The sequence below is a fragment of the Penicilliopsis zonata genome (genome assembly GCF_001890105.1).
Source record: "Penicilliopsis zonata CBS 506.65 unplaced genomic scaffold ASPZOscaffold_14, whole genome shotgun sequence".
Lineage (NCBI taxonomy): Eukaryota > Fungi > Ascomycota > Eurotiomycetes > Eurotiales > Aspergillaceae > Penicilliopsis > Penicilliopsis zonata.
The window spans coordinates 285263-304305 of NW_019208923.1; the positions used below are offsets into that span (position 1 = coordinate 285263).

The following is a 19043-nucleotide window of genomic DNA, read 5'->3' on the forward strand; positions in this document are numbered from 1 at the left end:
ATCGGCCATCAGTCAACAAACCAATGTTTAACGGGTGCTGGATTCTATCTCGTGGCGATGGTCACGGAAAATGGTGGTTCTCGATCCCCGCCTGTTTCGGGCGACCTTGATCTTGCCAGTCGTCGCAGAGTCGCGCAGCCGCCACGTCTCGACTTTCTCAGGGCCGATGCGCCAGGCCTGACGCCTCATCTAGGTCTACCGGCGCAAAGATCCCCTCGTCTCTTTCCCGCAGGCGCTCCTCCGCGTTCGCCTCGAGGGGGGCCGCCGTATTTCCATCCACATGACCCTTCTCGACCGCCTCCTTCGCCACGCAATGACTTTGGTGGTGGTGGTGGCGGCGAGCCGTTTCGGGCCACACCGCAATATCGCGCGCCTACCTTCCCCCCTCATTTCGCAGATCAGGATCCGCGACGTCCCCCGAATGAGCAACACGGTGGCTTCGACCGACAGAACCATCGGAAGGTCCCCCCACTGAAGCCTGGGCTTCGAATATCAAACTCTACGTCCCGATTGTACACGCGCAGGCCCAAGGGCCCCCACTATAACGATCGCCGTCAAAACGATACTGGTGGCCAGGGGCTGCCTCCTCCACGTTTTCCATATCACGGTGGTGTCGCGGAGGGTGAAGATGTTCTCCGGTCTAGCTTGAACTCTGCCATGACGTCGAGATCGAGCATCGAACATACCAGCGGGACCGAGCGCAGTAGTGTTCTGACCAAGAGCAGTTCAATCACGGATCTGTCTCCAGACACGCCGGATGGTCCCAGCGATCGAGACGGTGGGATGAGTGTCGAAGACGCCATTTCTATGTATCTGGACGGCTTCAGCGACGTGACGGAAGAACCGGCCTCCCCGGAGTGCGACAAATTCCTCAAAACCCAGACCATCGCCCCCGTCCACTCGGCTGAAGTACCGGTCAACAATGGTGAGGATGATGACGACGACGATGGGTACACCTCCGATGAACATTCACCGCAGATCGAAGCTGTTGAGGATCTTCCTCCTGTGCCTCCTTTGCCACAAGACCTCCCAGAGCCGGTATCGATGTCTCCAATCAACCAGGATGAACCCCCGCAAGAGACCACAATCATTGTTCCAGGTATGGTGCCGCCGGGTTTCTTGCCCGGAACGGATAATCATGACCGCTACGGGTTTCGCAAAACCACCCTTTACATCACATTGGATCAGTATGAAGGATGGAACCGTCAGTATAACCAGTTCACAGCGAGCTCCAAGACGAAATGGATCAAGTTGCTCCAGGAGCATGGCCTCAACACGTCCGATCCCACAGTCTTTCCGCCCAAATCGAACAAAGTGAAGCGATTCATCCGAAAAGGTATCCCGTATGAGTACCGCGGCGCTGCGTGGTTCTTCTACGCCGGCGGCTACGAACTTCTGAATCGGAACATGGGCCTTTATGACGAGTTGGTGAAGCGTGCCATGGAGTCGCCCAGTAATGATGACAAGGAGCATATCGAGCGGGATCTGCATCGGACCTTCCCTGACAACGTTCATTTCAAACCCGAAATGGCCAAAGACGCTCCTAACTCGGGTAGCAGTAATCCAAAGCATGGATCTATCACCGTCGAGACCCAGATGATCCGGTCGCTTCGGCGAGTCCTTTATGCATTCGCGCTCCATAGCCCAAAGATCGGGTATACCCAGTCGCTCAACTTCATCACGGGCCTCTTGCTTTTATTTCTCCCAGAAGAAAAGGCATTCTGGATGCTTCATCTCATCACATCCGCCTATCTTCCCGGCACGCACGAGATTAGTCTGGAGGGCGCCAATGTGGACCTCTGGACCCTAATGGTTTTGCTCAAGGAGACATTACCGCATCTTTTCGCGAAAATTGCAACCACCGGCCCGACAAACGCGCGGGGAAAGCTTCCGCCTTTCACTGTTGACACTCGCTTGCCGGACATCACTCTGGGCCTCACCAACTGGCTGATGTCGTTGTTCATTGGCAGTTTGCCTCTGGAAACAACGCTGCGAGTCTGGGATGTTTTCTTCTATGAGGGCTCAAAGACCTTTTTCCGCGTCTCGTTGGCCATCTTCAAAGCCTGTGAAAAGGACATCCTTGCCGTCTCGGACCCGATGGAAGTCTTCCAGGTGGTTCAGACAGTCCCCAAGAAACTGCTCGACGCAAACACGCTGTTGGACGACACCTTTGTCCGGCGAAACCGTGTCGGCCAAGCAAAGATCGAACAGCTGCGGAGTGCACGGCGGACGGCGGTACGCCAGGAAAAGATGAGAAGATCCCTCACCGCGCAAAAAGGGCTTGCAGTCGCGAACGAGGAGTGGCCCTCGCGAACCAGAACACCTGTCCCTGGTGCGGAGCGCAGTGTCGCTGGAGGTTGGCGACATATGAGACAGCACGCCTTTCGATGACATCCGAAAATATCAAAACCAGTGTACACAACGACCCTCCTAATGTTTATACCCTTAATTTCATGGAATGGAAGGAGTTTGGAAAACCCTCTTCTTGGAATTTAGTCTCCTTTAGCTTGTTCACCACTTCGTGGACAGCCTTGTACAGAATATGAGAGACTCTTCAACTTAATTTTTATGATGCTCGAGCACCAAAAAAAAAAAAAAAAAAAACCTGTTTGTTGCCTTGCATTTAAACTAGCGACACAACTTGAATATTGATTGACAAGATATCCTCACTATTGATATGATTACTTCTTGGAACCTGGCTTTTAGGGGACGTTCCAGTCTAAGCGTATCTTTGGAACGGATCCCCCAGCTTCCCAGACCCAGAAAAAAAAACATAAAAGTAACCCTTCCGTGGGAGGATCGATCGTTCATTGGCTTTGCTTCTTCTGATCGTCAACCTCGATGACGCTATGGTTAGTCTTTCCGGGCCGATCTGCGATGGTGATGCACTTCCAGCTATCACAGCAACAGCTCCCCGGATGCGGAAAGCAAGGAAGGGGAGGCTGCATTCCTCATTCCTCGCCTCCAGCGCGTATCTTCCCTCTTCTGCATTCCACCAAGGGCTAAAGCGCACACCATTATATCGCACCTCGCTTTTGCTCTGTCGAATTTGGCACGATAATCCGTTGATCCATCTGGTTTGAACCCGTAGCCATGAGCGGACAGGCAGCTAGCTATTACAATCAGAACCAGGCCTTTGAGGATCCCCGGCCTGTACCAACTGTCCAGCCTGCGCGCCAGTCTGGTTACAGCGATTACAACCAGAGTGCGAATGGTAATGGCCAGTATCACCCGGGAGCTCCAGAGCCCAAGGCGCCGCCACCGTATCAACCGAACTACAACCAGAACCAGAACGCCAATGACTTCAACCAGGCCTTCAAGGTTGAGAGGCCCAAATTCAATGACATTTGGGCCGGTATCCTGGTAGGGAATTTTTCTCTCTGCGGCTTATTCTCTTGTCTTGTCGCGTTGTGCTGATATCGTGTAGTTGATTGCTGTTTTCCTGGGATACGTCGTCGTCTCGGGCATCGCGATCAACAAATACGCCAGTTACAAAGGCTTCAGTGGCGGTGGCATCTACGGCGGGTCCAATGACTTCTCGCTGGATACCAATACGCTAGTCCTGTTTGTGTTTGTGCTGTGTGTGGCCCTCGCGTTCTCGTGGGCGTATTTCCTCGGCGCGCGATACTTCACCAAACTGTTCATCTGGGTGACGGGTATTCTCAACATCGTCTTTGCCCTTGCGACGGGGATCTACTACATCGCTCGAGGACAGTATGGAGGTGGCATCGTGTTTCTGCTGTTCGGCGTGTTCGCCATCATCTGTTTCATCAGCTGGATCCCCCGTATCCCCTTTAGCGCCTTGATGCTCCAGACCGCGATGGATGTGGCCCGCTACCACGGCCATGTCTTCCTTGTGTCGGCGCTGGGCGGGATCGTCGCCGTCGCGTTCTCGGCCTGGTTCTCCGTGACCTTGGTCTCAATCTATGTCGCCTACGAACCCAGCAGCTCGGGGACAACAAACCCGGCGTGTAACGGGTCCTGCAGCTCGGCGAAAGTCATCGGGCTGGTCGTGTATGTGACCTTTGCGATGTACTGGCTGAGCGAGTGGTTGAAGAACACTATTCATACCACCATCGCGGGCGTCTACGGATCATGGTATTTTTTCAGCGGCTCCCCCGGGGGTATGCCCCGTGGTGCCACGCGGGGGGCCTTCCGACGGGCGACGACGTACTCGTTCGGCAGCATCAGTTTCGGCAGTTTGATCATCGCGATCATCAACATGCTGCGGCAGGCGTGTTCCGTCGCGCAGCAGCACGAGGCCGCCGAGGGGAACATCATCGGCAGCATCTTCTTCTGTATCCTGGGCTGCTTCATCTCCCTGCTGGATTGGCTCGTCACTTTCTTTAACCGCTACGCCTTCTGCCATATCGCCCTGTACGGTAAAGCCTACATCCCCGCCGCGAAAGATACATGGACGATGATGAAGGATCGCGGGCTCGACGCCCTAGTCAATGACTGCCTGATCGGACCCGTGATCACCATGGGCTCCGTGTTCGTCTCGTACGTCTGCGCCCTGCTCGCGTATCTTTATCTGCAGTTCACGAACCCGAGCTACAATTCAAACGGCGACTTTACGGCCGTGATCATGGCGTTTGCCTTTGTCATCGGCCTCCAGATCTGCCAGATCTTCATGACCCCCGTCGGAAGCGGGGTCGATACCATCTTCGTGGCCATGGGATGGGACCCGGAGGTCATGATCAGGGACCACTCAGACCTCTATAACCAGTTGATTCATTTGTATCCGCGCGTGCAGCAGGCTATCCATGCTTAAGGTGGCGGTGCGGAGAATATGTATTATTTATTTATTACAACTCTTTAATATGAAAGCAATGGAAGGTACTTCATTGCATAATAGTGAAATATATGGATAATGAGGATAATCTAATTGAATTGTTCTAAGGTACATGATATCATTGAAAACACACATCCAACGATTGCAAAACAAAACAGTCACTGAAGAGAAACACTATACTTGATCCAAGGCCCAGACACAATTCCAACCGTATTTGCAAATGACACCGCAGTGTAGACAAGAAAGCGATCACTCCACACATAAATATAAGCAGTCTTTTAAGAAAAAAGAAAAACAGCAAACAAGAAGAACCTGCTCCAGGTATCGACCACGATCTGATCAGAAGACAGCCATGACGGCCATCAAGGCTGCGATGGCGAGGACGACTAGACCTTGCGGAAGCTGCTGGTGGACGGCACGACCCTCGAACGCGGTGAAGGGGTTGGCCTTGCCATGCGACGAAGAAGACGGAGTGCTGTAGGCAGCGACGGCGCTAGATGGAGCTTCAGCGCCCTCGACGGCTCCATTAACGAGCCGAGTAGAGTCGGGAGCCGGGCTTGCAGACGAAGACGAATCGTCGAGGTCGTCGCCGGTCCCGTTGTCGTTGTCGTCGCTGGTAGTGGAGCCGTCGTCCTTGGAATCGTCGTCATCACCCCCCTTGCTCTTATCCTTGCCATCCACGCCATCGCCAGAACCGTGGAGGTGAGCGTTAGCGGTGTGCGTCGAGGTGGCCGGGTGGAGGAGTCCGTTGGCCGCAGAGGAAGACGAGGCGTGCAGGATGATCGCCGATCCATGTAGGAGATGGGAAGACGCCGAAGGAGAGGCAACTGATGAAGAAGCAGCAGAAGAAGAAGTCTCAATTCCGCTAGTCGAGGCGGCTGACGAGGACGGAGTGGTATTATCAACTTCCACGGAAGGAGTAGCATGCAGCAGGTGGTTCACGGAAGACGGGGCGGCCTCAGCCGAGGCAGAGACAGCGGCGGAGGAAACGGGTGCGTTCTCTTCGACAACATCAGGCGAATAGGCTCCAGCATCTTGAAGACCGCGGGGGGCAGGACGCGTGATACGGACAGGATCAACACCAACCAGGGCAGTAGCCTTGGCGCTGTGGACGGGTGCCGGGGCGGACGCCGACGGACGAACAGCATCGACGGCAGTCAGGGGGGCTCCGTGATGGACAGAAGATAGACCCTGAGCGTTCCCAAGACCAGAAGGCCCTGGTGCTCTCAAAGTCTCCGTACCGACGACCGTGGCGATTGACTGAGAGTAGATAGGTGCCGGGGCAGAAGCTCGCACGGGGTCAGCTCCCGTGGTGGGAGCCGAGTGTACACCCTGCTCACTGGTAGATGAGGCCAGGCCATGCAGGTTGGAAGCGGGAGCTGAGACGGTGGAAGGGCTGGGCTGAACGACGACCTCCTGGGTCGCGAACTGGTGTGCGGCCACAGGGGTAGATGTCACAGCACGGTTGAAGGAGGGCAAACCAGATTCGACCGGGGCAGAGGATTTGTGGACCAGATGCTCAACCACAACGGTTGAGGTAGCAACGCTCTGAGAGCCAGCGAAAACACTTGATGAGCCGTGACCTCCAGACCCGCCCGGGACAGACGTTGCAGCATGCTCCTCGTACACAACCGTGGGGGTGGATGCCGCCTGCAGGAGGTTGTTGAGTAGACCGGAGGAAGACAGGCCAAGGTGCACGCTCGGGGAAAATTGGACAACAACGGGAGCATGGCTGGTCGCGGAGGGGACCGGGGTGGAATCTCCAACCAGGCCGGTAGGAACATCAGCTGCACATGTGCAAGCCGTTTCCGTTTCTGTGACAGTCACGTAAATCGTGTTGACGCTTTGGACAACGCCTGTACTCTCAATACCGTGAGCTACCTGCGCACTGGACGATGGCGTCGCAGGGGTAGAGATTGTGGCAACCTTGGGGGTTGGCACCGCAGACTGGACAACTTGAACTGAGTGTACGGCTGGGGCACTGGGTGGCTGCTTGGCAGCTGAAGAGGAGCTTTGCACACTCGCAGGGGTAGGCTCCACGTACACCAAGACCTTGTGATACGAAGTCATGGTAGTAGTGACCGTCTCCTCTGTTGCAGCCGGGGAAGGCTCTTCCACCACGCGGGTGTGGTACGAGGTCGATGTGGAAGTGAACACATCCTCTCTCAAAGTAGAGGAAGACTGGCTGACAACCTGCACCGGGGCATGGTAATCAGAGGACAATGATCCAGGAACTCCCACACCCGGCGCGTTGGAAGCGGCCGATGTGGGTTGGATCTCCTCCACCACCGAGGTGCTGGTCTGCTCTGTAGTTGTGGAACTGGAGTGCGCAGACTTGGGCGGTGGAGCGTACGCTCTCGCATTCCTCTGTCTGGACTGTCTAACCGACCTCTCGGCATGCATCATGGGCAGGCTTCCCTTCCTGGCCGAAACCCCCTCTGGAGTCCCCTCGCAGAGATACTTGAGCACATCTTTGGTTGCTGTACCCATCTGTTAGCATCTCCCCAACCATCTTCCTGCCAATACCCGAACTTACTGATATTGGCATCAGTGCAATCCTTAACAACACTGGCATCCAGACTATTGATCGATTCCGTGTCCTTGCAGAAGCAGTCAATCGTCGTCCCGGATTCACACTCCGGCACCTTGACGCCATCGATGATTCCCTCCTGAACGCTGTTAGCCACTCGCCCCTAATAAACACTTAGTGATCCACACGCTACTTACAGCGCACTTGAAGTAGTCTGTGACAGATTGGCCAGCAGCGAGTTGCGCAACTGACCCTGCAAACACGACGGCTGGAATGATCTGACGCATATTGAATGAATGCTAAGATCGTTTCTTTTTCTCGCTCCGCACCTAGACAGACCGTAATCAAGCGATGATAGTATTCAGCCACAACAAGAGGGGAGATACTTAACACAGGGAACGTTTGAGAACCAAACTCTTATGGAGGCCTTGACCACTTCACAACTGTCAAATAGGGATAACTGATGCAAGCACCAGTGTAAGAGTCTCTATCAGGAACAGTAAAGAGCTGTGGAAAAAGACCTTCAGTTCAACGAGATCCAAGCCGGCATCAACGGCAATTATAACCCCTCATCCTCGCTGAAAGTGTGGAAGCAAAGTTGCTCCCCAGTAACCATGTCACTGCCATTGGAATGTGAATGTAGCTTGTCACCGATGTGCTATGATCTTCCGTGTGGAATGCCACAACTTCCCCTGGAACTATAACATGCCTATGATATGGCGGGATAGACCCATCCATCCCTACCTCGATGGATCGACTCGCTGCAAAACAAAAGTTAATCGTCTATGATGGTGGAGTAAAAAATGTCACTTCGATTGATTTGAGACAAAACTTGTGAAAGTCTTGATCCCGTGGAATGGCATGTCCGTAGGCTCCTTCTTCTGATTTTTGCCTCTTTGGTTTGTTTTGTTTACCATGCCTTTATCGACTCAAAGTCTGTCAGATCAAATTAATCAAGGGACTCAATCAAAATTGATTGTGTGAAGGTGGCGTTGAATTAGACAGAAGGGTATATATATAAGTTGCACAAAACAGTCATAGAGCAGTGGATTCAGAGAGGCCTGTCCAGCAGGGCTTCTCCTGACAGTATCCAAATATCCAACCTGCAAAAAAAAAAATGAGGAAAAGGAAAATATTCGTAAAGTCAGACCATAACAATCATCAAACATCAAACCATTATCCAATTTCAAAGATGGAGGCGGCGAGGCAACGTTTCCCGATCCACGGTGTGTGTCGCTCTAGAATTTCTCGCTGGTCACACACCTCGTGGCATTCACTAGCACCCATGCCAGGATCTTGGTCAAAAGTGTAATGCTGAATACAAGCAGGTCCAAGCCCCAAAACAGGAGCCGTAGCAAAGCCCGTACAATTCCAGGGAGCTTCTCGCCTTCGCGCGAGGAGCCACTGCTGTAGCGGCCGTACTTTTCCAGATCGAATTCCTCGACAACGATCTGCTTTTTGTTCTTTTTCTCCTTGGGTTTGGACCGGAACCACTTGGAGAAAAAGGACCCTTTTCGTGGTTCGGGCTGCTCCCTGTCCTTGGCGGCCTTCACCTGCGACACAAGCTTGCTTCCTTCCATGGCGTCTTCACGTTCCGCAAGGGTAGTCACCAGTTTGCCTGTGAAAGTCTTTGAACCTGTTGTCTTGAAGAATGATTGGTATTTTGGACCAGTGGTTTTATCTTCGACCGTGTGGAGTTTCATGTCGGCGAGGATGGGGTTGGTCGCTTCGTCAGAAACTGCCACAGCAAGCATGGCGGTGACCAGCGAGTCGATCGCATAGAGCGAAGGCATGGTTTCACCGATCAGGGCGGGGGAGATGGAAAGAGTCATCGTGGCAAAGTCCAGGGAGGCTAGCGGTTCATCGTAGTCCGTCAGAGGAAGAGTTGAGGTTCGGGTCCCGGCAGCCAGTTCTGCAGTCTCGATTGCGTCAACGGACACAGGTGTGGTGATGAGGATGGACGGTGGCCGATGCGGAGCAGTGTTCCCTGAATGTGTCGATACAGTGATATGAAGCCTGCCAGGCTGCTTCGTTCGCATCGGCGACAGAGCGACGCCGCCAGCCCCGATCAAGGCTGGAGGTGGCTGTTTCTCGAGCGCCGGGTGTTGCAACTCATAACGCCTTCCGTCTCGGTTCCAGTAGAGACGGCATGATTCCTGTGCGGCGGCTCGCTTCAGGGCATTCTCTTCCACCTCGCTAGCTTCCGAGGGTGAGAGTCCATGCAACTTGGCCAGCTCTGCAGCTTGGTCAATGGCCAGCATGGCCGCCAACCTTGAAAGAAGCATTGCGACTAGCCCATCATGGGGAGCTTCCCGCCGACTTCTGTCTTCGAGATTCAGCATCATGACGGGAACGCTTCGATTGGGTTGCGACGGGTCGGATCGAGCAATAGAAAGCTCGTTGGTGGAATATGTCTGCATCTTATAGAAAGGAGCTTCCGGATTGCCAAAGGTGAAAGTTGCAACCTCCGTTCTTAACTTAATGTTAGCTCTCTTGAAATATCCATGGTCAAAATGGTGGTATCACTCACCGAGCCATGGGAAGGTTGATCATCTGAGGCATATTCTGAGGCTTTTGGCCATTGGCAGCGTCCCACAAGGTTCGAAGCTCATATTCGGAGGCGTATCGAACACCGGCGGGTTCCAGAGCGCCGGCCGGAAAGTCCATCACACTTGCTGGGACTGTCCGTGGCCCGAGCATAGTGTCAATCTCTGGCGGGGGCGAAATGGCCAGACGCTCTGGTCTTTTGGCAGTGGCAATGGAAATTTGCCTCGGGGCATCTGCAGAGGCTCTGGGATGATACTCTTGCTGGTCAAGAGGAAGATTAGGGTTGTAGCGGGGAAACATCGAGCGCATGGGCGGAGAGGACTTCGGAGGCGGCGGAGGCACCTCTGTTTTGTAGTTGACATTGTGGCCGTCCACCAGAGTAGAAGAGCTGGACGCTTCCGATAGCGAAGTCCATGCTCTCGATTGAACCGTTTTCCGACTCGAGACCCGTGTGATCTTGGATGATTTCGACTCGGGAGACGATATCTCAATCGAGCTCGAGGAGTCCGATCGCCCAACTTCAGGCTTGGGAGGCGGAGGGGGGGGAATGCTCTTCGTATCTTCAATGATGCGAAACAAGACAGCTTCAGTATTTGAAGGACTCTTGGTGGCAATCTCCTGTAGATGGATTGGACTGGAGGGTTTCGTTTTGATGGTCAATTTCTTGTTGCCTTTGCGAAAGGGATTCGTTGCTTTCGGATTGGCCTCCGAAGAGATCGGAGGGAAAAGCTGGAAGTGGCTCATTGTGTTGTAGATGCAAGGAAATATATATTATTAGAGGTGATTCTCGCTGTCCACCACCACAAGCGGTCTAAGACAAACACCAGTCCCCAAAATATTAAAAGAATTAACCAGCGAGGAACAGCTGGAGTGGGAACAGAAAGGGAAAACGAGAATAGACAATAATTCAAAGGAGAAGAAAGTCCCAGGAAACGGTAGCGAGCCAGACGGGATTGAAATCCTATAAGAGACTTCTTTCCTGCCGCTGTTCACCCTCTATAGGATACTTCCTGGCAGGGTTCTGCCCGGACAGTCAGCTCGTGGCAGCGTCAAGGATCGGGCTCTCTGACGCACGATAGGGCCCAGTAGGTGTGAATGGCGGCCAGCATCATGCATGAATTGCTGATTTTGCGGCTGGATCCGCGTTCTTGATGGTCGGCGCTTAACGTCGAGAGGACCTCTGCGCAGCTGATTGGTAGCGGGCCTGGATACCTGGAGGCTTTATTTAAGAGGGCGCTTCGAAGTACTCCGAAACGATGTGTGATTCGTTTTTCTATTGGCGCTGGGGGCGTCAAGGATACGAAAGTCATGGGCTGATGAGATCCTTCAAGGTCGGCGACTTGAAGTGCTCTGCTGGCGCCAGGTGCTGATTTGACGTCTGATCTATCCGGGGTATCCAGGATTAGCAAGTCATGCCCATTTGATGATGCAAATAAAAAGAATAGGCAAGCAACTATACCCCTGTCCTTCCTGCCAAGCCCATTTTGTGACGACACTGGCCTTCATCACACCGACAGAGGCAAGATTTTTTTTCAGCGGTCAAACCGCGGAGTAGGCTGGAGAATGGCTGATTTTCTCCATTGGCTGGTGATACAGCAAGTCGGGGATGTGACTAACATATTCTTCAGCATTTTTGCCGGGTGCAAGGTCTGGTCTAAAAGTGAAGTCGATGGTGGTGAAGTCAGAGAGAGGAGAGTATGACTTTAGTGGCCTGGATCAGGCAGGCAGTTTGCAACTCGGGGGGAAAAAATAAAATTCCAAGGCTCCATTGCACATCTTTTAGATCACTGCAATATCTATAGGTAATAATGGTATATGTACAGAAAATATCGGAGAAATAAGGGTTCTATAGTACAGATTCCACCTCCTCATTGGGGCACGCTTTCTGCGGCCTCGCTATGCAAGGTTTGAGTGAGAGCTTCAGCCATGGCTATGGCCCCTTCCATGTTGCCCTTGTTGTACAGGAATAATCCCTGGAGAGCGGCGGTGCTCGTTGTCTTCGATCGGTCCGGCTTAGAGCCGTTCTCGTCTTCAATCAGCCCCAGCTCCTGTAGCCGGTCGATGAAGGCTTGCCGGTGGGTACCGGACTCGTCGATTTCGCCGTAAAATCGATCCCACAGGTGACCGACCTGGTAACGAGTCACTTCACCCAGTCGGACCGTCATATCCACGCGACCAGGCCGCACCAGAGCTTCATCGAGCCTCTCGACGTGATTGGTGGTAAGGAAGATGATGCGTTCCTCAGCGCTGGCAACGCCGTCGAGAGCGTTCAAAAGTCCCGAGAAGGTCACATTTGCACCGCGATACCCGTCTGCGTCACTCTGGAGTCGGCGGTTCGCGAAAGCCGCATCGACATCCTCGAGGAGAACCAGTGTCCGGTTGGGGACGATGGTCAAAAGATGGTTGAGCCGGTCATCGGTTAGACCCCTCTCACTCAGATTCAAGATGGCAATGTCATAGTCCAGCTCTCCGGCTAGCGCCTGGATAAAGGAGCTTTTCCCCGTCCCTGGCGGCCCATAGAGCAGGTAGCCGCGTCTGTAGGGAATCCCGCGCTCATGATACCACTTGGCGCTGGAGATGAAGTCCTTGACATCCTCGACAACCCGCTCCTTTACTCCTTCATCGAGGATCACCGAGTCCAACGGACGTTTCCGGCGAGGCTGGCCAAACTGCCGCCACTCGGTGCCCCAGCTGTTGTAGATGGACGTCTTGCCCTCATGTGACTTGGCCGCATATGCGTGGGCCTCCCTGAAGAGGTCTTCGAAAATATGGCGGTGTGCATATAGGGTGGTCAAGGTGATGGTCTCCCACGGCCTGCCCGTCTGTAGGTCCTGCGATTTGGACTCGCGCATCCGGTTCACGAAGACGAAAGCGTTCTTGTAGCGAAGGACATGCTTCCCGGGGCCCGGGACGAGCGCGAAATGGGCATGGATCGCTCCGTTTGCGTGCTCGATCTTTTGTGTCTGGATGGAGAGATGGCGCATCCCCGGTGTGAACTTCTGTAGAACCCTCTCCATGAAACCAGACCTGCTGGCTGCCGATTGCGCCGAACCCATCTGCGCTTGCTGATACAGGGTCATCCAATTGAGAAACCAAGGGTACGAGTCGTCCTTGATACTGATTTCCACGTCAACCAGCATCCGTCGGCGGATGAGGGCAGCGCCATGTCGAACACCTTTCTGTGCTAAGCCCAGTCCCGCACCTAGACCCGCGAGACCAAACCCCTAAAGAAACAAAAGTCAGTTTTGATATTCCGTAATTAAAGATCTTGCAGCGTTTAAAGCGCGATTGAAAACGCTGGTCTCGGCTAACCGCGGTGAATAAGGGATTGCTAGTGAGCTGCGACCAGAGACTGCCATCGCCGCTGGGCGGCGGGACGGCCGTTGCTGTTGCATCCTTTCTCTGCTGTAATATCAGGTCGACAGATGAGGACAATCCCTGCGCATTGGAAGGTCCATTTGGCTCCATGCCAGCGGGCAGAACGGTTGTTGAGCAGACCTCGAGGGCGATGCTATCGACTTCGGTATCGCGAAGATATGTCGGAGTTACAACGGGCCGAGGAGAATTTATGATGCCACTCACTGATAGTTATATAAACTGTTTTCAACGATAAATACTATATTGGAGCTTTAAATATTCTTGACTCTCTATTAAAAGATATTATGCGCCTTTGAGTTGGTCACTGAATTGATTTCTTTTCTATACTAAGAGAGAAACAGGTCTGGAAGGAAGCCTTTTTAATTTGATATATATAACTGACGTATGGTCTGCTCTATATCCCTGTAATCCAAAAAAAATCATCAATCCGATTCCTTCTCTCCCTCTCATCTGATTTATTAACATCCCGTGAGATCATCTGAAATGATCGCGTCAAGGACCCCCTATCTGTATGGCTAGAGTTGCGAGCAAGAGGCGGAGGTGTGTGTTTCTTATGGACTGCGTCTTATCCCCGAGGGCCATGATGAGACCTATAGCAAGTAATAGTGGTTAGAAGTATTTCTTAGTGTTAAAATTCTGCAAGACATATTATGAACTCATTGTCAACGGGGAATTGATTGTTGGATCCATTAGGGAAACAGCCGTAGCCAACTGGATCTCTCCGGCCCTTACAGAGCCTGATCTCCTCACTACTTCCCTTCGCCTCTGTAAGTGCTTTAATGACGTGTTCGGTTATTTCTCTGACCAGCTCAAGCCAGAAGACCAGAAGGGCAGAGAGATGAAAGATGGTTTTTTGATGGGCTTCCCTTGCCACCTGTCTCGGTGGTTCTACTGACGAAGATACCATGGTTGTCATCTAGGAGCTGGATAATGGTTTCTGAGTGTAGTGATTCTACCATACCTGATCAATATATCAAGAATATTGCGTAGCCAGTGACTGGTAAGCTACAGATATAGGCCTATCATACTCATGCCTATCTGAGAGGTAGATGTCTGGATATGTCTATCGTTGAAGAGGTCAGAGTCAGCATTCACCATTCCTTAATCTAATTTGCTATAAGGTAGCAACACATGACATACTTGAATGATAAACTACCTTGTATTCGTATCCAATTAATGGTACTTATAGACCCTAAAAGATAATTGGTAGCCAAGTGAGAGCATTAAGTAGAGGACGACTGTAACTGAGGTTGGAGCAGTATGGACGTGATTGCTTGCTACCCACCTGGGAAACAACTGCCCTGCCACCAACAGGGAAAGGGTTCTTCTTCCAATCATGCCATCATACATAAAAACCATCTCTCAGAAATCTGGATTTAACTGATATATCATTTATTATATCTCTTCTGCACCTACAACAGCTGGGAAGGCTATTACAACCATCTTTCCAGTTACTCTCTCCCACTCTTATTGACCTTTGTCGAAAAGATTTTAGAACCAATTCAAATCTTCAAGAGGAAGAGATAATTTCCAGAAGGTGAGTCGTATTTCTTGATATGCAATGCTATTTCCCTACGCTATGTGTATCCAACAGAGTATCTGTATTGGAACTGTCATTCACTCTTCCTTTCTCCTACAGCAATTTTCGGTTACCTGGTACGCGTTCGCCAGACAGAAAATGGAGACAACGCGGGACCAAGAGTCCCATACTAGCGAAAGTACTGCGATGACCTGGTACAATTCAACTTCACCGTCCGAATGGAGTGAGGACGAGTCGGAGGTACTATACCAGCTCGACGAAGGAGCGCTCGCCGAGATCCCTCGTCGGCTTCAGGACATCATGAGAGAAATTTATCAGGACCGAGCCAAGAAACTTGGAGAGATGGGCAACGGCACACGAGTCCCTCGGCCCTTATTTCATCGTGAATGGTGGTTATCCACGGACCACAGAGATATCTGGCTCTCTCGTGGATCAGACGCTTCTATCTCTCACATTAGAGAGCAGGAAGCTAATTATCTACCAGAGAGTCAAGAGGACCCTGGCACTGGCTCTGTACCCGGCCTTGCAGCACTTGCACGAGACGGTGCTCTCGAGAAGCCCCAGCGCGAAGCAAGAGCCTTGAAGAGAAAGAAACCTCGATTCTACAGAACGACCAAGGCAATTTCTAGCGTATCAAGCCGCCTGAGCGCTCGAGTGAAAGGGAGTGTACATCGAATGAGCAAGATCTTCCCGAAAGGCTTTGGAACGAAGGACTAAGTGGCGAAGAAGCAGGCTGGATCTGATGAAATGAAGCATGACGAATGAATCATGACGAATCATGTACGATACATTTTTCAATCAACTTTTAACTGAGCACCTGGCAGTCTATCTCTTGTCTATTCGACTGCCTTTGACCTCGGATTCATCGACAACCTGTGTACTCTCATGAACACTGTAGTAGGAGCCCTGGCCAGGGGAAGATTCCAAAACGAGTAAGCTCTGGGGTGGTTGGCGCTAGACCAAATCAGGACTAGCGGCTCCGAGCTTCTGCTCCCACTTCGCGGTGTGCTGGAAATTTGATGGTGATAGAGCGGGCGAGAGCACCACACATCGAATCCCCCGTGAGCGTGGCCCCGCGTTTGAGATTCTGTTGGTCTTGAGAAGACGAAATACTTTTATTCATCTAGATTTGTCTCTGGTCCGTCTTCTGGTTATTGTTCTCCTTTGTTGCGCTGCCGAGAAGGAATCCCCCAACGAAAAAACACCGCCAAGATGCAAGCACCGGTGGTGGTTATGAGTAGGTTCACCTCGCAGAACCACCCTTACAGAATTTCTTCGGATAGTGTATGCTGACGATATATAAGACACCCAGGCGGGTGACCGGCAGGTTGGCCGGAGAGCACAGCTCTCGAACATCACCGCCGCAAAGACGTCCGTGAAACCGTTCTCTACCCCTCCTCCGCTGCAGTCCAGTCTAACCATGCCCCTCTCCACGATAGTGTCGCTGATATCATTCGGTCGTGTCTTGGGCCCAAGGCGATGCTGAAGATGCTTCTTGATCCCATGGGCGGTATTGTGTTGACCAATGACGGCCACGCTATTCTCAGAGAAATTGAGGTGTCGCACCCCGCGGCCAAGAGCATGATTGAGCTCAGCCGTACCCAAGACGAGGAGGTGGGAGATGGAACGACCACTGTGATCATTCTTGGTACCTACCCGTTATATCTATCTGTGGCACAAGAAAAGACCTTTCCTAATACTTGATCTCTCTGCAGCCGGTGAGATGCTTGCCCAGGCGCTCCCCCAACTCGAACGCAACATCCACCCCGTTGTCATTATCTCTGCCTTTAAGCGCGCCCTGGCCGATGCTCTCGCCATTGTGGAGGAGGTTTCTGTGCCTGTGGACATCAACGATGACAAGGCCATGTACACTCTCATCCAGTCGTCTATCGGAACCAAGTTTGTCGCCCGGTGGTCCGAACTGATGTGCAGTCTGGCCCTGAAGGCTGTGCGGACAGTCTCATTCGACGTCGGTGGGGGTAAGAAGGAGGTCGATATCAAGCGTTATGCCCGTATCGAGAAGATCCCCGGCGGTCAGATCGAAGACAGCGAAGTGATCGACGGCGTGATGATCAACAAAGATATCACTCACCCCAAGATGCGGAGACGAATCGAAAACCCTCGCATCGTCCTGCTCGACTGTCCATTGGAGTACAAGAAGGGCGAGTCGCAGACAAATATCGAGGTCACCAAGGAGGAGGACTGGAACCGTATCTTGCAGATCGAGGAGGAACAGGTGAAGCACATGTGTGACGCCATCCTCGCCCTCAAGCCTGATATTGTCATCACCGAAAAGGGTGTATCAGGTGAGAAAATCTTTTTTACTTCGTTCCTTTCCTGCCTTATATATATATATATATATATATATATATATATATACTCACTTTCGTCTAGATCTGGCACAGCATTACTTCGTCAAGGCCAACGTGACCGCCCTCCGCCGCGTGAGAAAGACAGACAACAACCGTATTGCTCGTGCTACCGGCGCGACCGTTGTCAACCGCGTTGATGACCTCCAGGAGTCCGATGTCGGAACGCAATGCGGCCTGTTCGAGATCGAGAAGATTGGCGACGAGTACTTCACGTTCATGCGCAAGTGCCAGAACCCCAAGGCCTGCACGATCCTCCTGCGCGGTCCATCCAAGGACATCATCAACGAGATCGAGCGGAACCTGCAAGACGCCATGTCCGTTGCCCGCAACGTCATCTTCCACCCCCGGCTGTCCCCCGGAGGCGGTGCCACCGAGATGGCCGTCTCCGTCAAGCTAGGCCAGCTGGCCCGCTCGATCGAAGGCGTCCAGCAGTGGCCGTACAAGGCCGTCGCCGATGCCATGGAGGTCATCCCACGCACACTGGCCCAGAACGCCGGCGCCAGCCCGATCCGTCTCCTCACCCGCCTGAGGGCCAAGCATGTTGAAGGGCACACCACTTGGGGTCTTGACGGCGAGAGTGGTAACCTGGTTGATATGAAGGAGTACGGTGTCTGGGAGCCGGAGGCCGTGAAGCTCCAGAGCATCAAGACCGCAGTCGAGGTTTGTATTCCTGTCCTCCCCCCCCCCATTTTTCTTTTTCATATATGGACTATTTGCTAACATGTCATTCAGTCTGCCTGCCTACTCCTTCGCGTCGACGATATCTGCAGCGCCAAGTCTGCACAGCAGGCCGGCGCAAACGTCGGCGGTGGAGATGACTGATCGGATGAAACAACACTTGCCCGATGAAAGCGAAGACGCGTACATAATGCTGCACGACTGCCATTGGTTTTGTATGAATACTCTAGACTAAAATTACATGGGTATCTTCAAATCGTACATTTTTGGGCCTTGCCCCTTTCCCCCCCCCCCCTCCGTAAGCATGATGGTCAATCCTCATCATGGATAATGACTCCTGGGACCTCGTAGGCCGATGCATCTGCACCCCCATCCGCAGAGGTCTGTTGTTGATGTTGGCCTTGCTCGCCATCCTTTGCCCGGTTGATGATCATGGGCTTAGCCACCCCACGCTTCACCTGCTTGTCAACCTCCATCTCGTCTTTCTTACCGTTGTTCCCGTTCTTGGCCGCCTTCCTCTTCTCTCGCTTGCGGCGGTTCTTCTCCGTTTTCTCATCATCCTTGCGCTTCGCCTCCGACTGCTTCTGCTCCCACTCGGCGTTATCCTTTTCCTTCTCCGTCTCCTCATTCATCAGCCGGAGCCGCTCGTACTCCCGCCGCCGACTCGCCTTGTAGACGTGGAATTCCCCGGAGCCCGCCCCGGACGAAGACCCCTGTACGTTGGCCACGATCTCCGGCGGTGCCGCCAGCGAGAACACTTTCCGCTCCTTGGTCGATCTCGGCAGCTGGATCTCCTTGTTCGGATCGCGGAAGAGCGATTCAATTTGCGACGCTTGCTCGGAGACCGGGGTGATCGCGCGCCGCTTGAGGGGCCGCTTGCTGCGCGGATCCGCACTCGTAGGAATAGACTCGGGTCCCGGTTCGGACATTTTTCTAATCTTCTTGTCTGTGGTTTGGGTGGGTTTAAAGTGAATGATCAAGAGCAAGAAAAAAAAAACGTCTCCTCCAGTCCGGAGCTAGCGGAAGAAGCTGGGTACGTAGTGTCCACTGAGGATCTGGCCAAGTCACTCCTTTAGATGGAAGACTAGGATTCACCGTATAGACAGCAAGAGGGGCGGGCAATCTTGTCTTTCCTTCTCTCGGATTCGTGTCCGAGGGGCTCGTCTTGCCCAAAACTGATGTTGCGATGACACAGCCGGGCCC

General features: G+C 52.8%; 7 protein-coding genes across 7 annotated transcripts; 3 read left to right on the forward strand and 4 right to left on the reverse strand.

Moving 5' to 3' along the window:
• Window positions 1-57: 57 nt before the first annotated feature.
• On the forward strand, window positions 58-4774 carry ASPZODRAFT_153771 (hypothetical protein; the record flags this gene model as incomplete). The annotated part of the gene is made up of 4 exons (XM_022726014.1): window positions 58-462; window positions 532-2356; window positions 3092-3363; window positions 3428-4774. 4 exons carry the CDS (start codon window positions 58-60, stop codon window positions 4772-4774), a joined length of 3849 nt encoding a protein of 1282 aa, XP_022578813.1.
• A 360-nt stretch (window positions 4775-5134) lies between these two features.
• Window positions 5135-7612, reverse strand: ASPZODRAFT_18504 (hypothetical protein; the record flags this gene model as incomplete). The annotated part of the gene is made up of 3 exons (XM_022727230.1): window positions 5135-7275; window positions 7332-7464; window positions 7523-7612. The coding sequence occupies 3 exons, from the start codon at window positions 7610-7612 to the stop codon at window positions 5135-5137; spliced, it is 2364 nt and encodes a 787-aa protein (XP_022578814.1).
• A 951-nt stretch (window positions 7613-8563) lies between these two features.
• ASPZODRAFT_18505 (hypothetical protein) lies at window positions 8564-10616 on the reverse strand (the record flags this gene model as incomplete). The annotated part of the gene is made up of 2 exons (XM_022727231.1): window positions 8564-9797; window positions 9856-10616. 2 exons carry the CDS (start codon window positions 10614-10616, stop codon window positions 8564-8566), a joined length of 1995 nt encoding a protein of 664 aa, XP_022578815.1.
• A 992-nt stretch (window positions 10617-11608) lies between these two features.
• On the reverse strand, window positions 11609-13381 carry ASPZODRAFT_135112 (hypothetical protein). The gene is made up of 2 exons (XM_022723707.1): window positions 13185-13381; window positions 11609-13096 (listed from the first exon to the last, which is right to left on the reverse strand). The coding sequence occupies exons 1-2, from the start codon at window positions 13338-13340 to the stop codon at window positions 11741-11743; spliced, it is 1512 nt and encodes a 503-aa protein (XP_022578816.1). The 5' UTR covers window positions 13341-13381; the 3' UTR covers window positions 11609-11740.
• Window positions 13382-14793: 1412 nt separating this feature from the next.
• On the forward strand, window positions 14794-15663 carry ASPZODRAFT_135113 (hypothetical protein). The gene has a single exon (XM_022723708.1). The coding sequence runs from the start codon at window positions 14929-14931 to the stop codon at window positions 15505-15507; it is 579 nt and encodes a 192-aa protein (XP_022578817.1). The 5' UTR covers window positions 14794-14928; the 3' UTR covers window positions 15508-15663.
• Window positions 15664-16002: 339 nt separating this feature from the next.
• ASPZODRAFT_71827 (hypothetical protein) lies at window positions 16003-17984 on the forward strand (the record flags this gene model as incomplete). Its single annotated transcript, XM_022729783.1, has 6 exons — window positions 16003-16027; window positions 16095-16161; window positions 16230-16438; window positions 16506-17096; window positions 17185-17822; window positions 17895-17984. 6 exons carry the CDS (start codon window positions 16003-16005, stop codon window positions 17982-17984), a joined length of 1620 nt encoding a protein of 539 aa, XP_022578818.1.
• Window positions 17985-18124: 140 nt separating this feature from the next.
• On the reverse strand, window positions 18125-18990 carry ASPZODRAFT_135115 (hypothetical protein). Its single transcript, XM_022723709.1, has one exon. The coding sequence runs from the start codon at window positions 18767-18769 to the stop codon at window positions 18152-18154; it is 618 nt and encodes a 205-aa protein (XP_022578819.1). The 5' UTR covers window positions 18770-18990; the 3' UTR covers window positions 18125-18151.
• Between the last annotated feature and the right edge of the window lie 53 nt (window positions 18991-19043).

Excerpts from the sequence above, each read along its gene's own strand:
- ASPZODRAFT_135112 (XM_022723707.1), bottom strand. The coding sequence starts at position 13,340 with ATGGAGCCAAATGGACCTTCCAATGCGCAGGGATTGTCCTCATCTGTC. Across the intron at positions 13,097-13,184 it reads GCAATCCCTTATTCACCGCG|GGGTTTGGTCTCGCGGGTCT; the intron begins GTTAGCCGAGAC and ends TTGTTTCTTTAG.
- ASPZODRAFT_135113 (XM_022723708.1), top strand. The coding sequence starts at position 14,929 with ATGGAGACAACGCGGGACCAAGAGTCCCATACTAGCGAAAGTACTGCG.
- ASPZODRAFT_135115 (XM_022723709.1), bottom strand. The coding sequence starts at position 18,769 with ATGTCCGAACCGGGACCCGAGTCTATTCCTACGAGTGCGGATCCGCGC.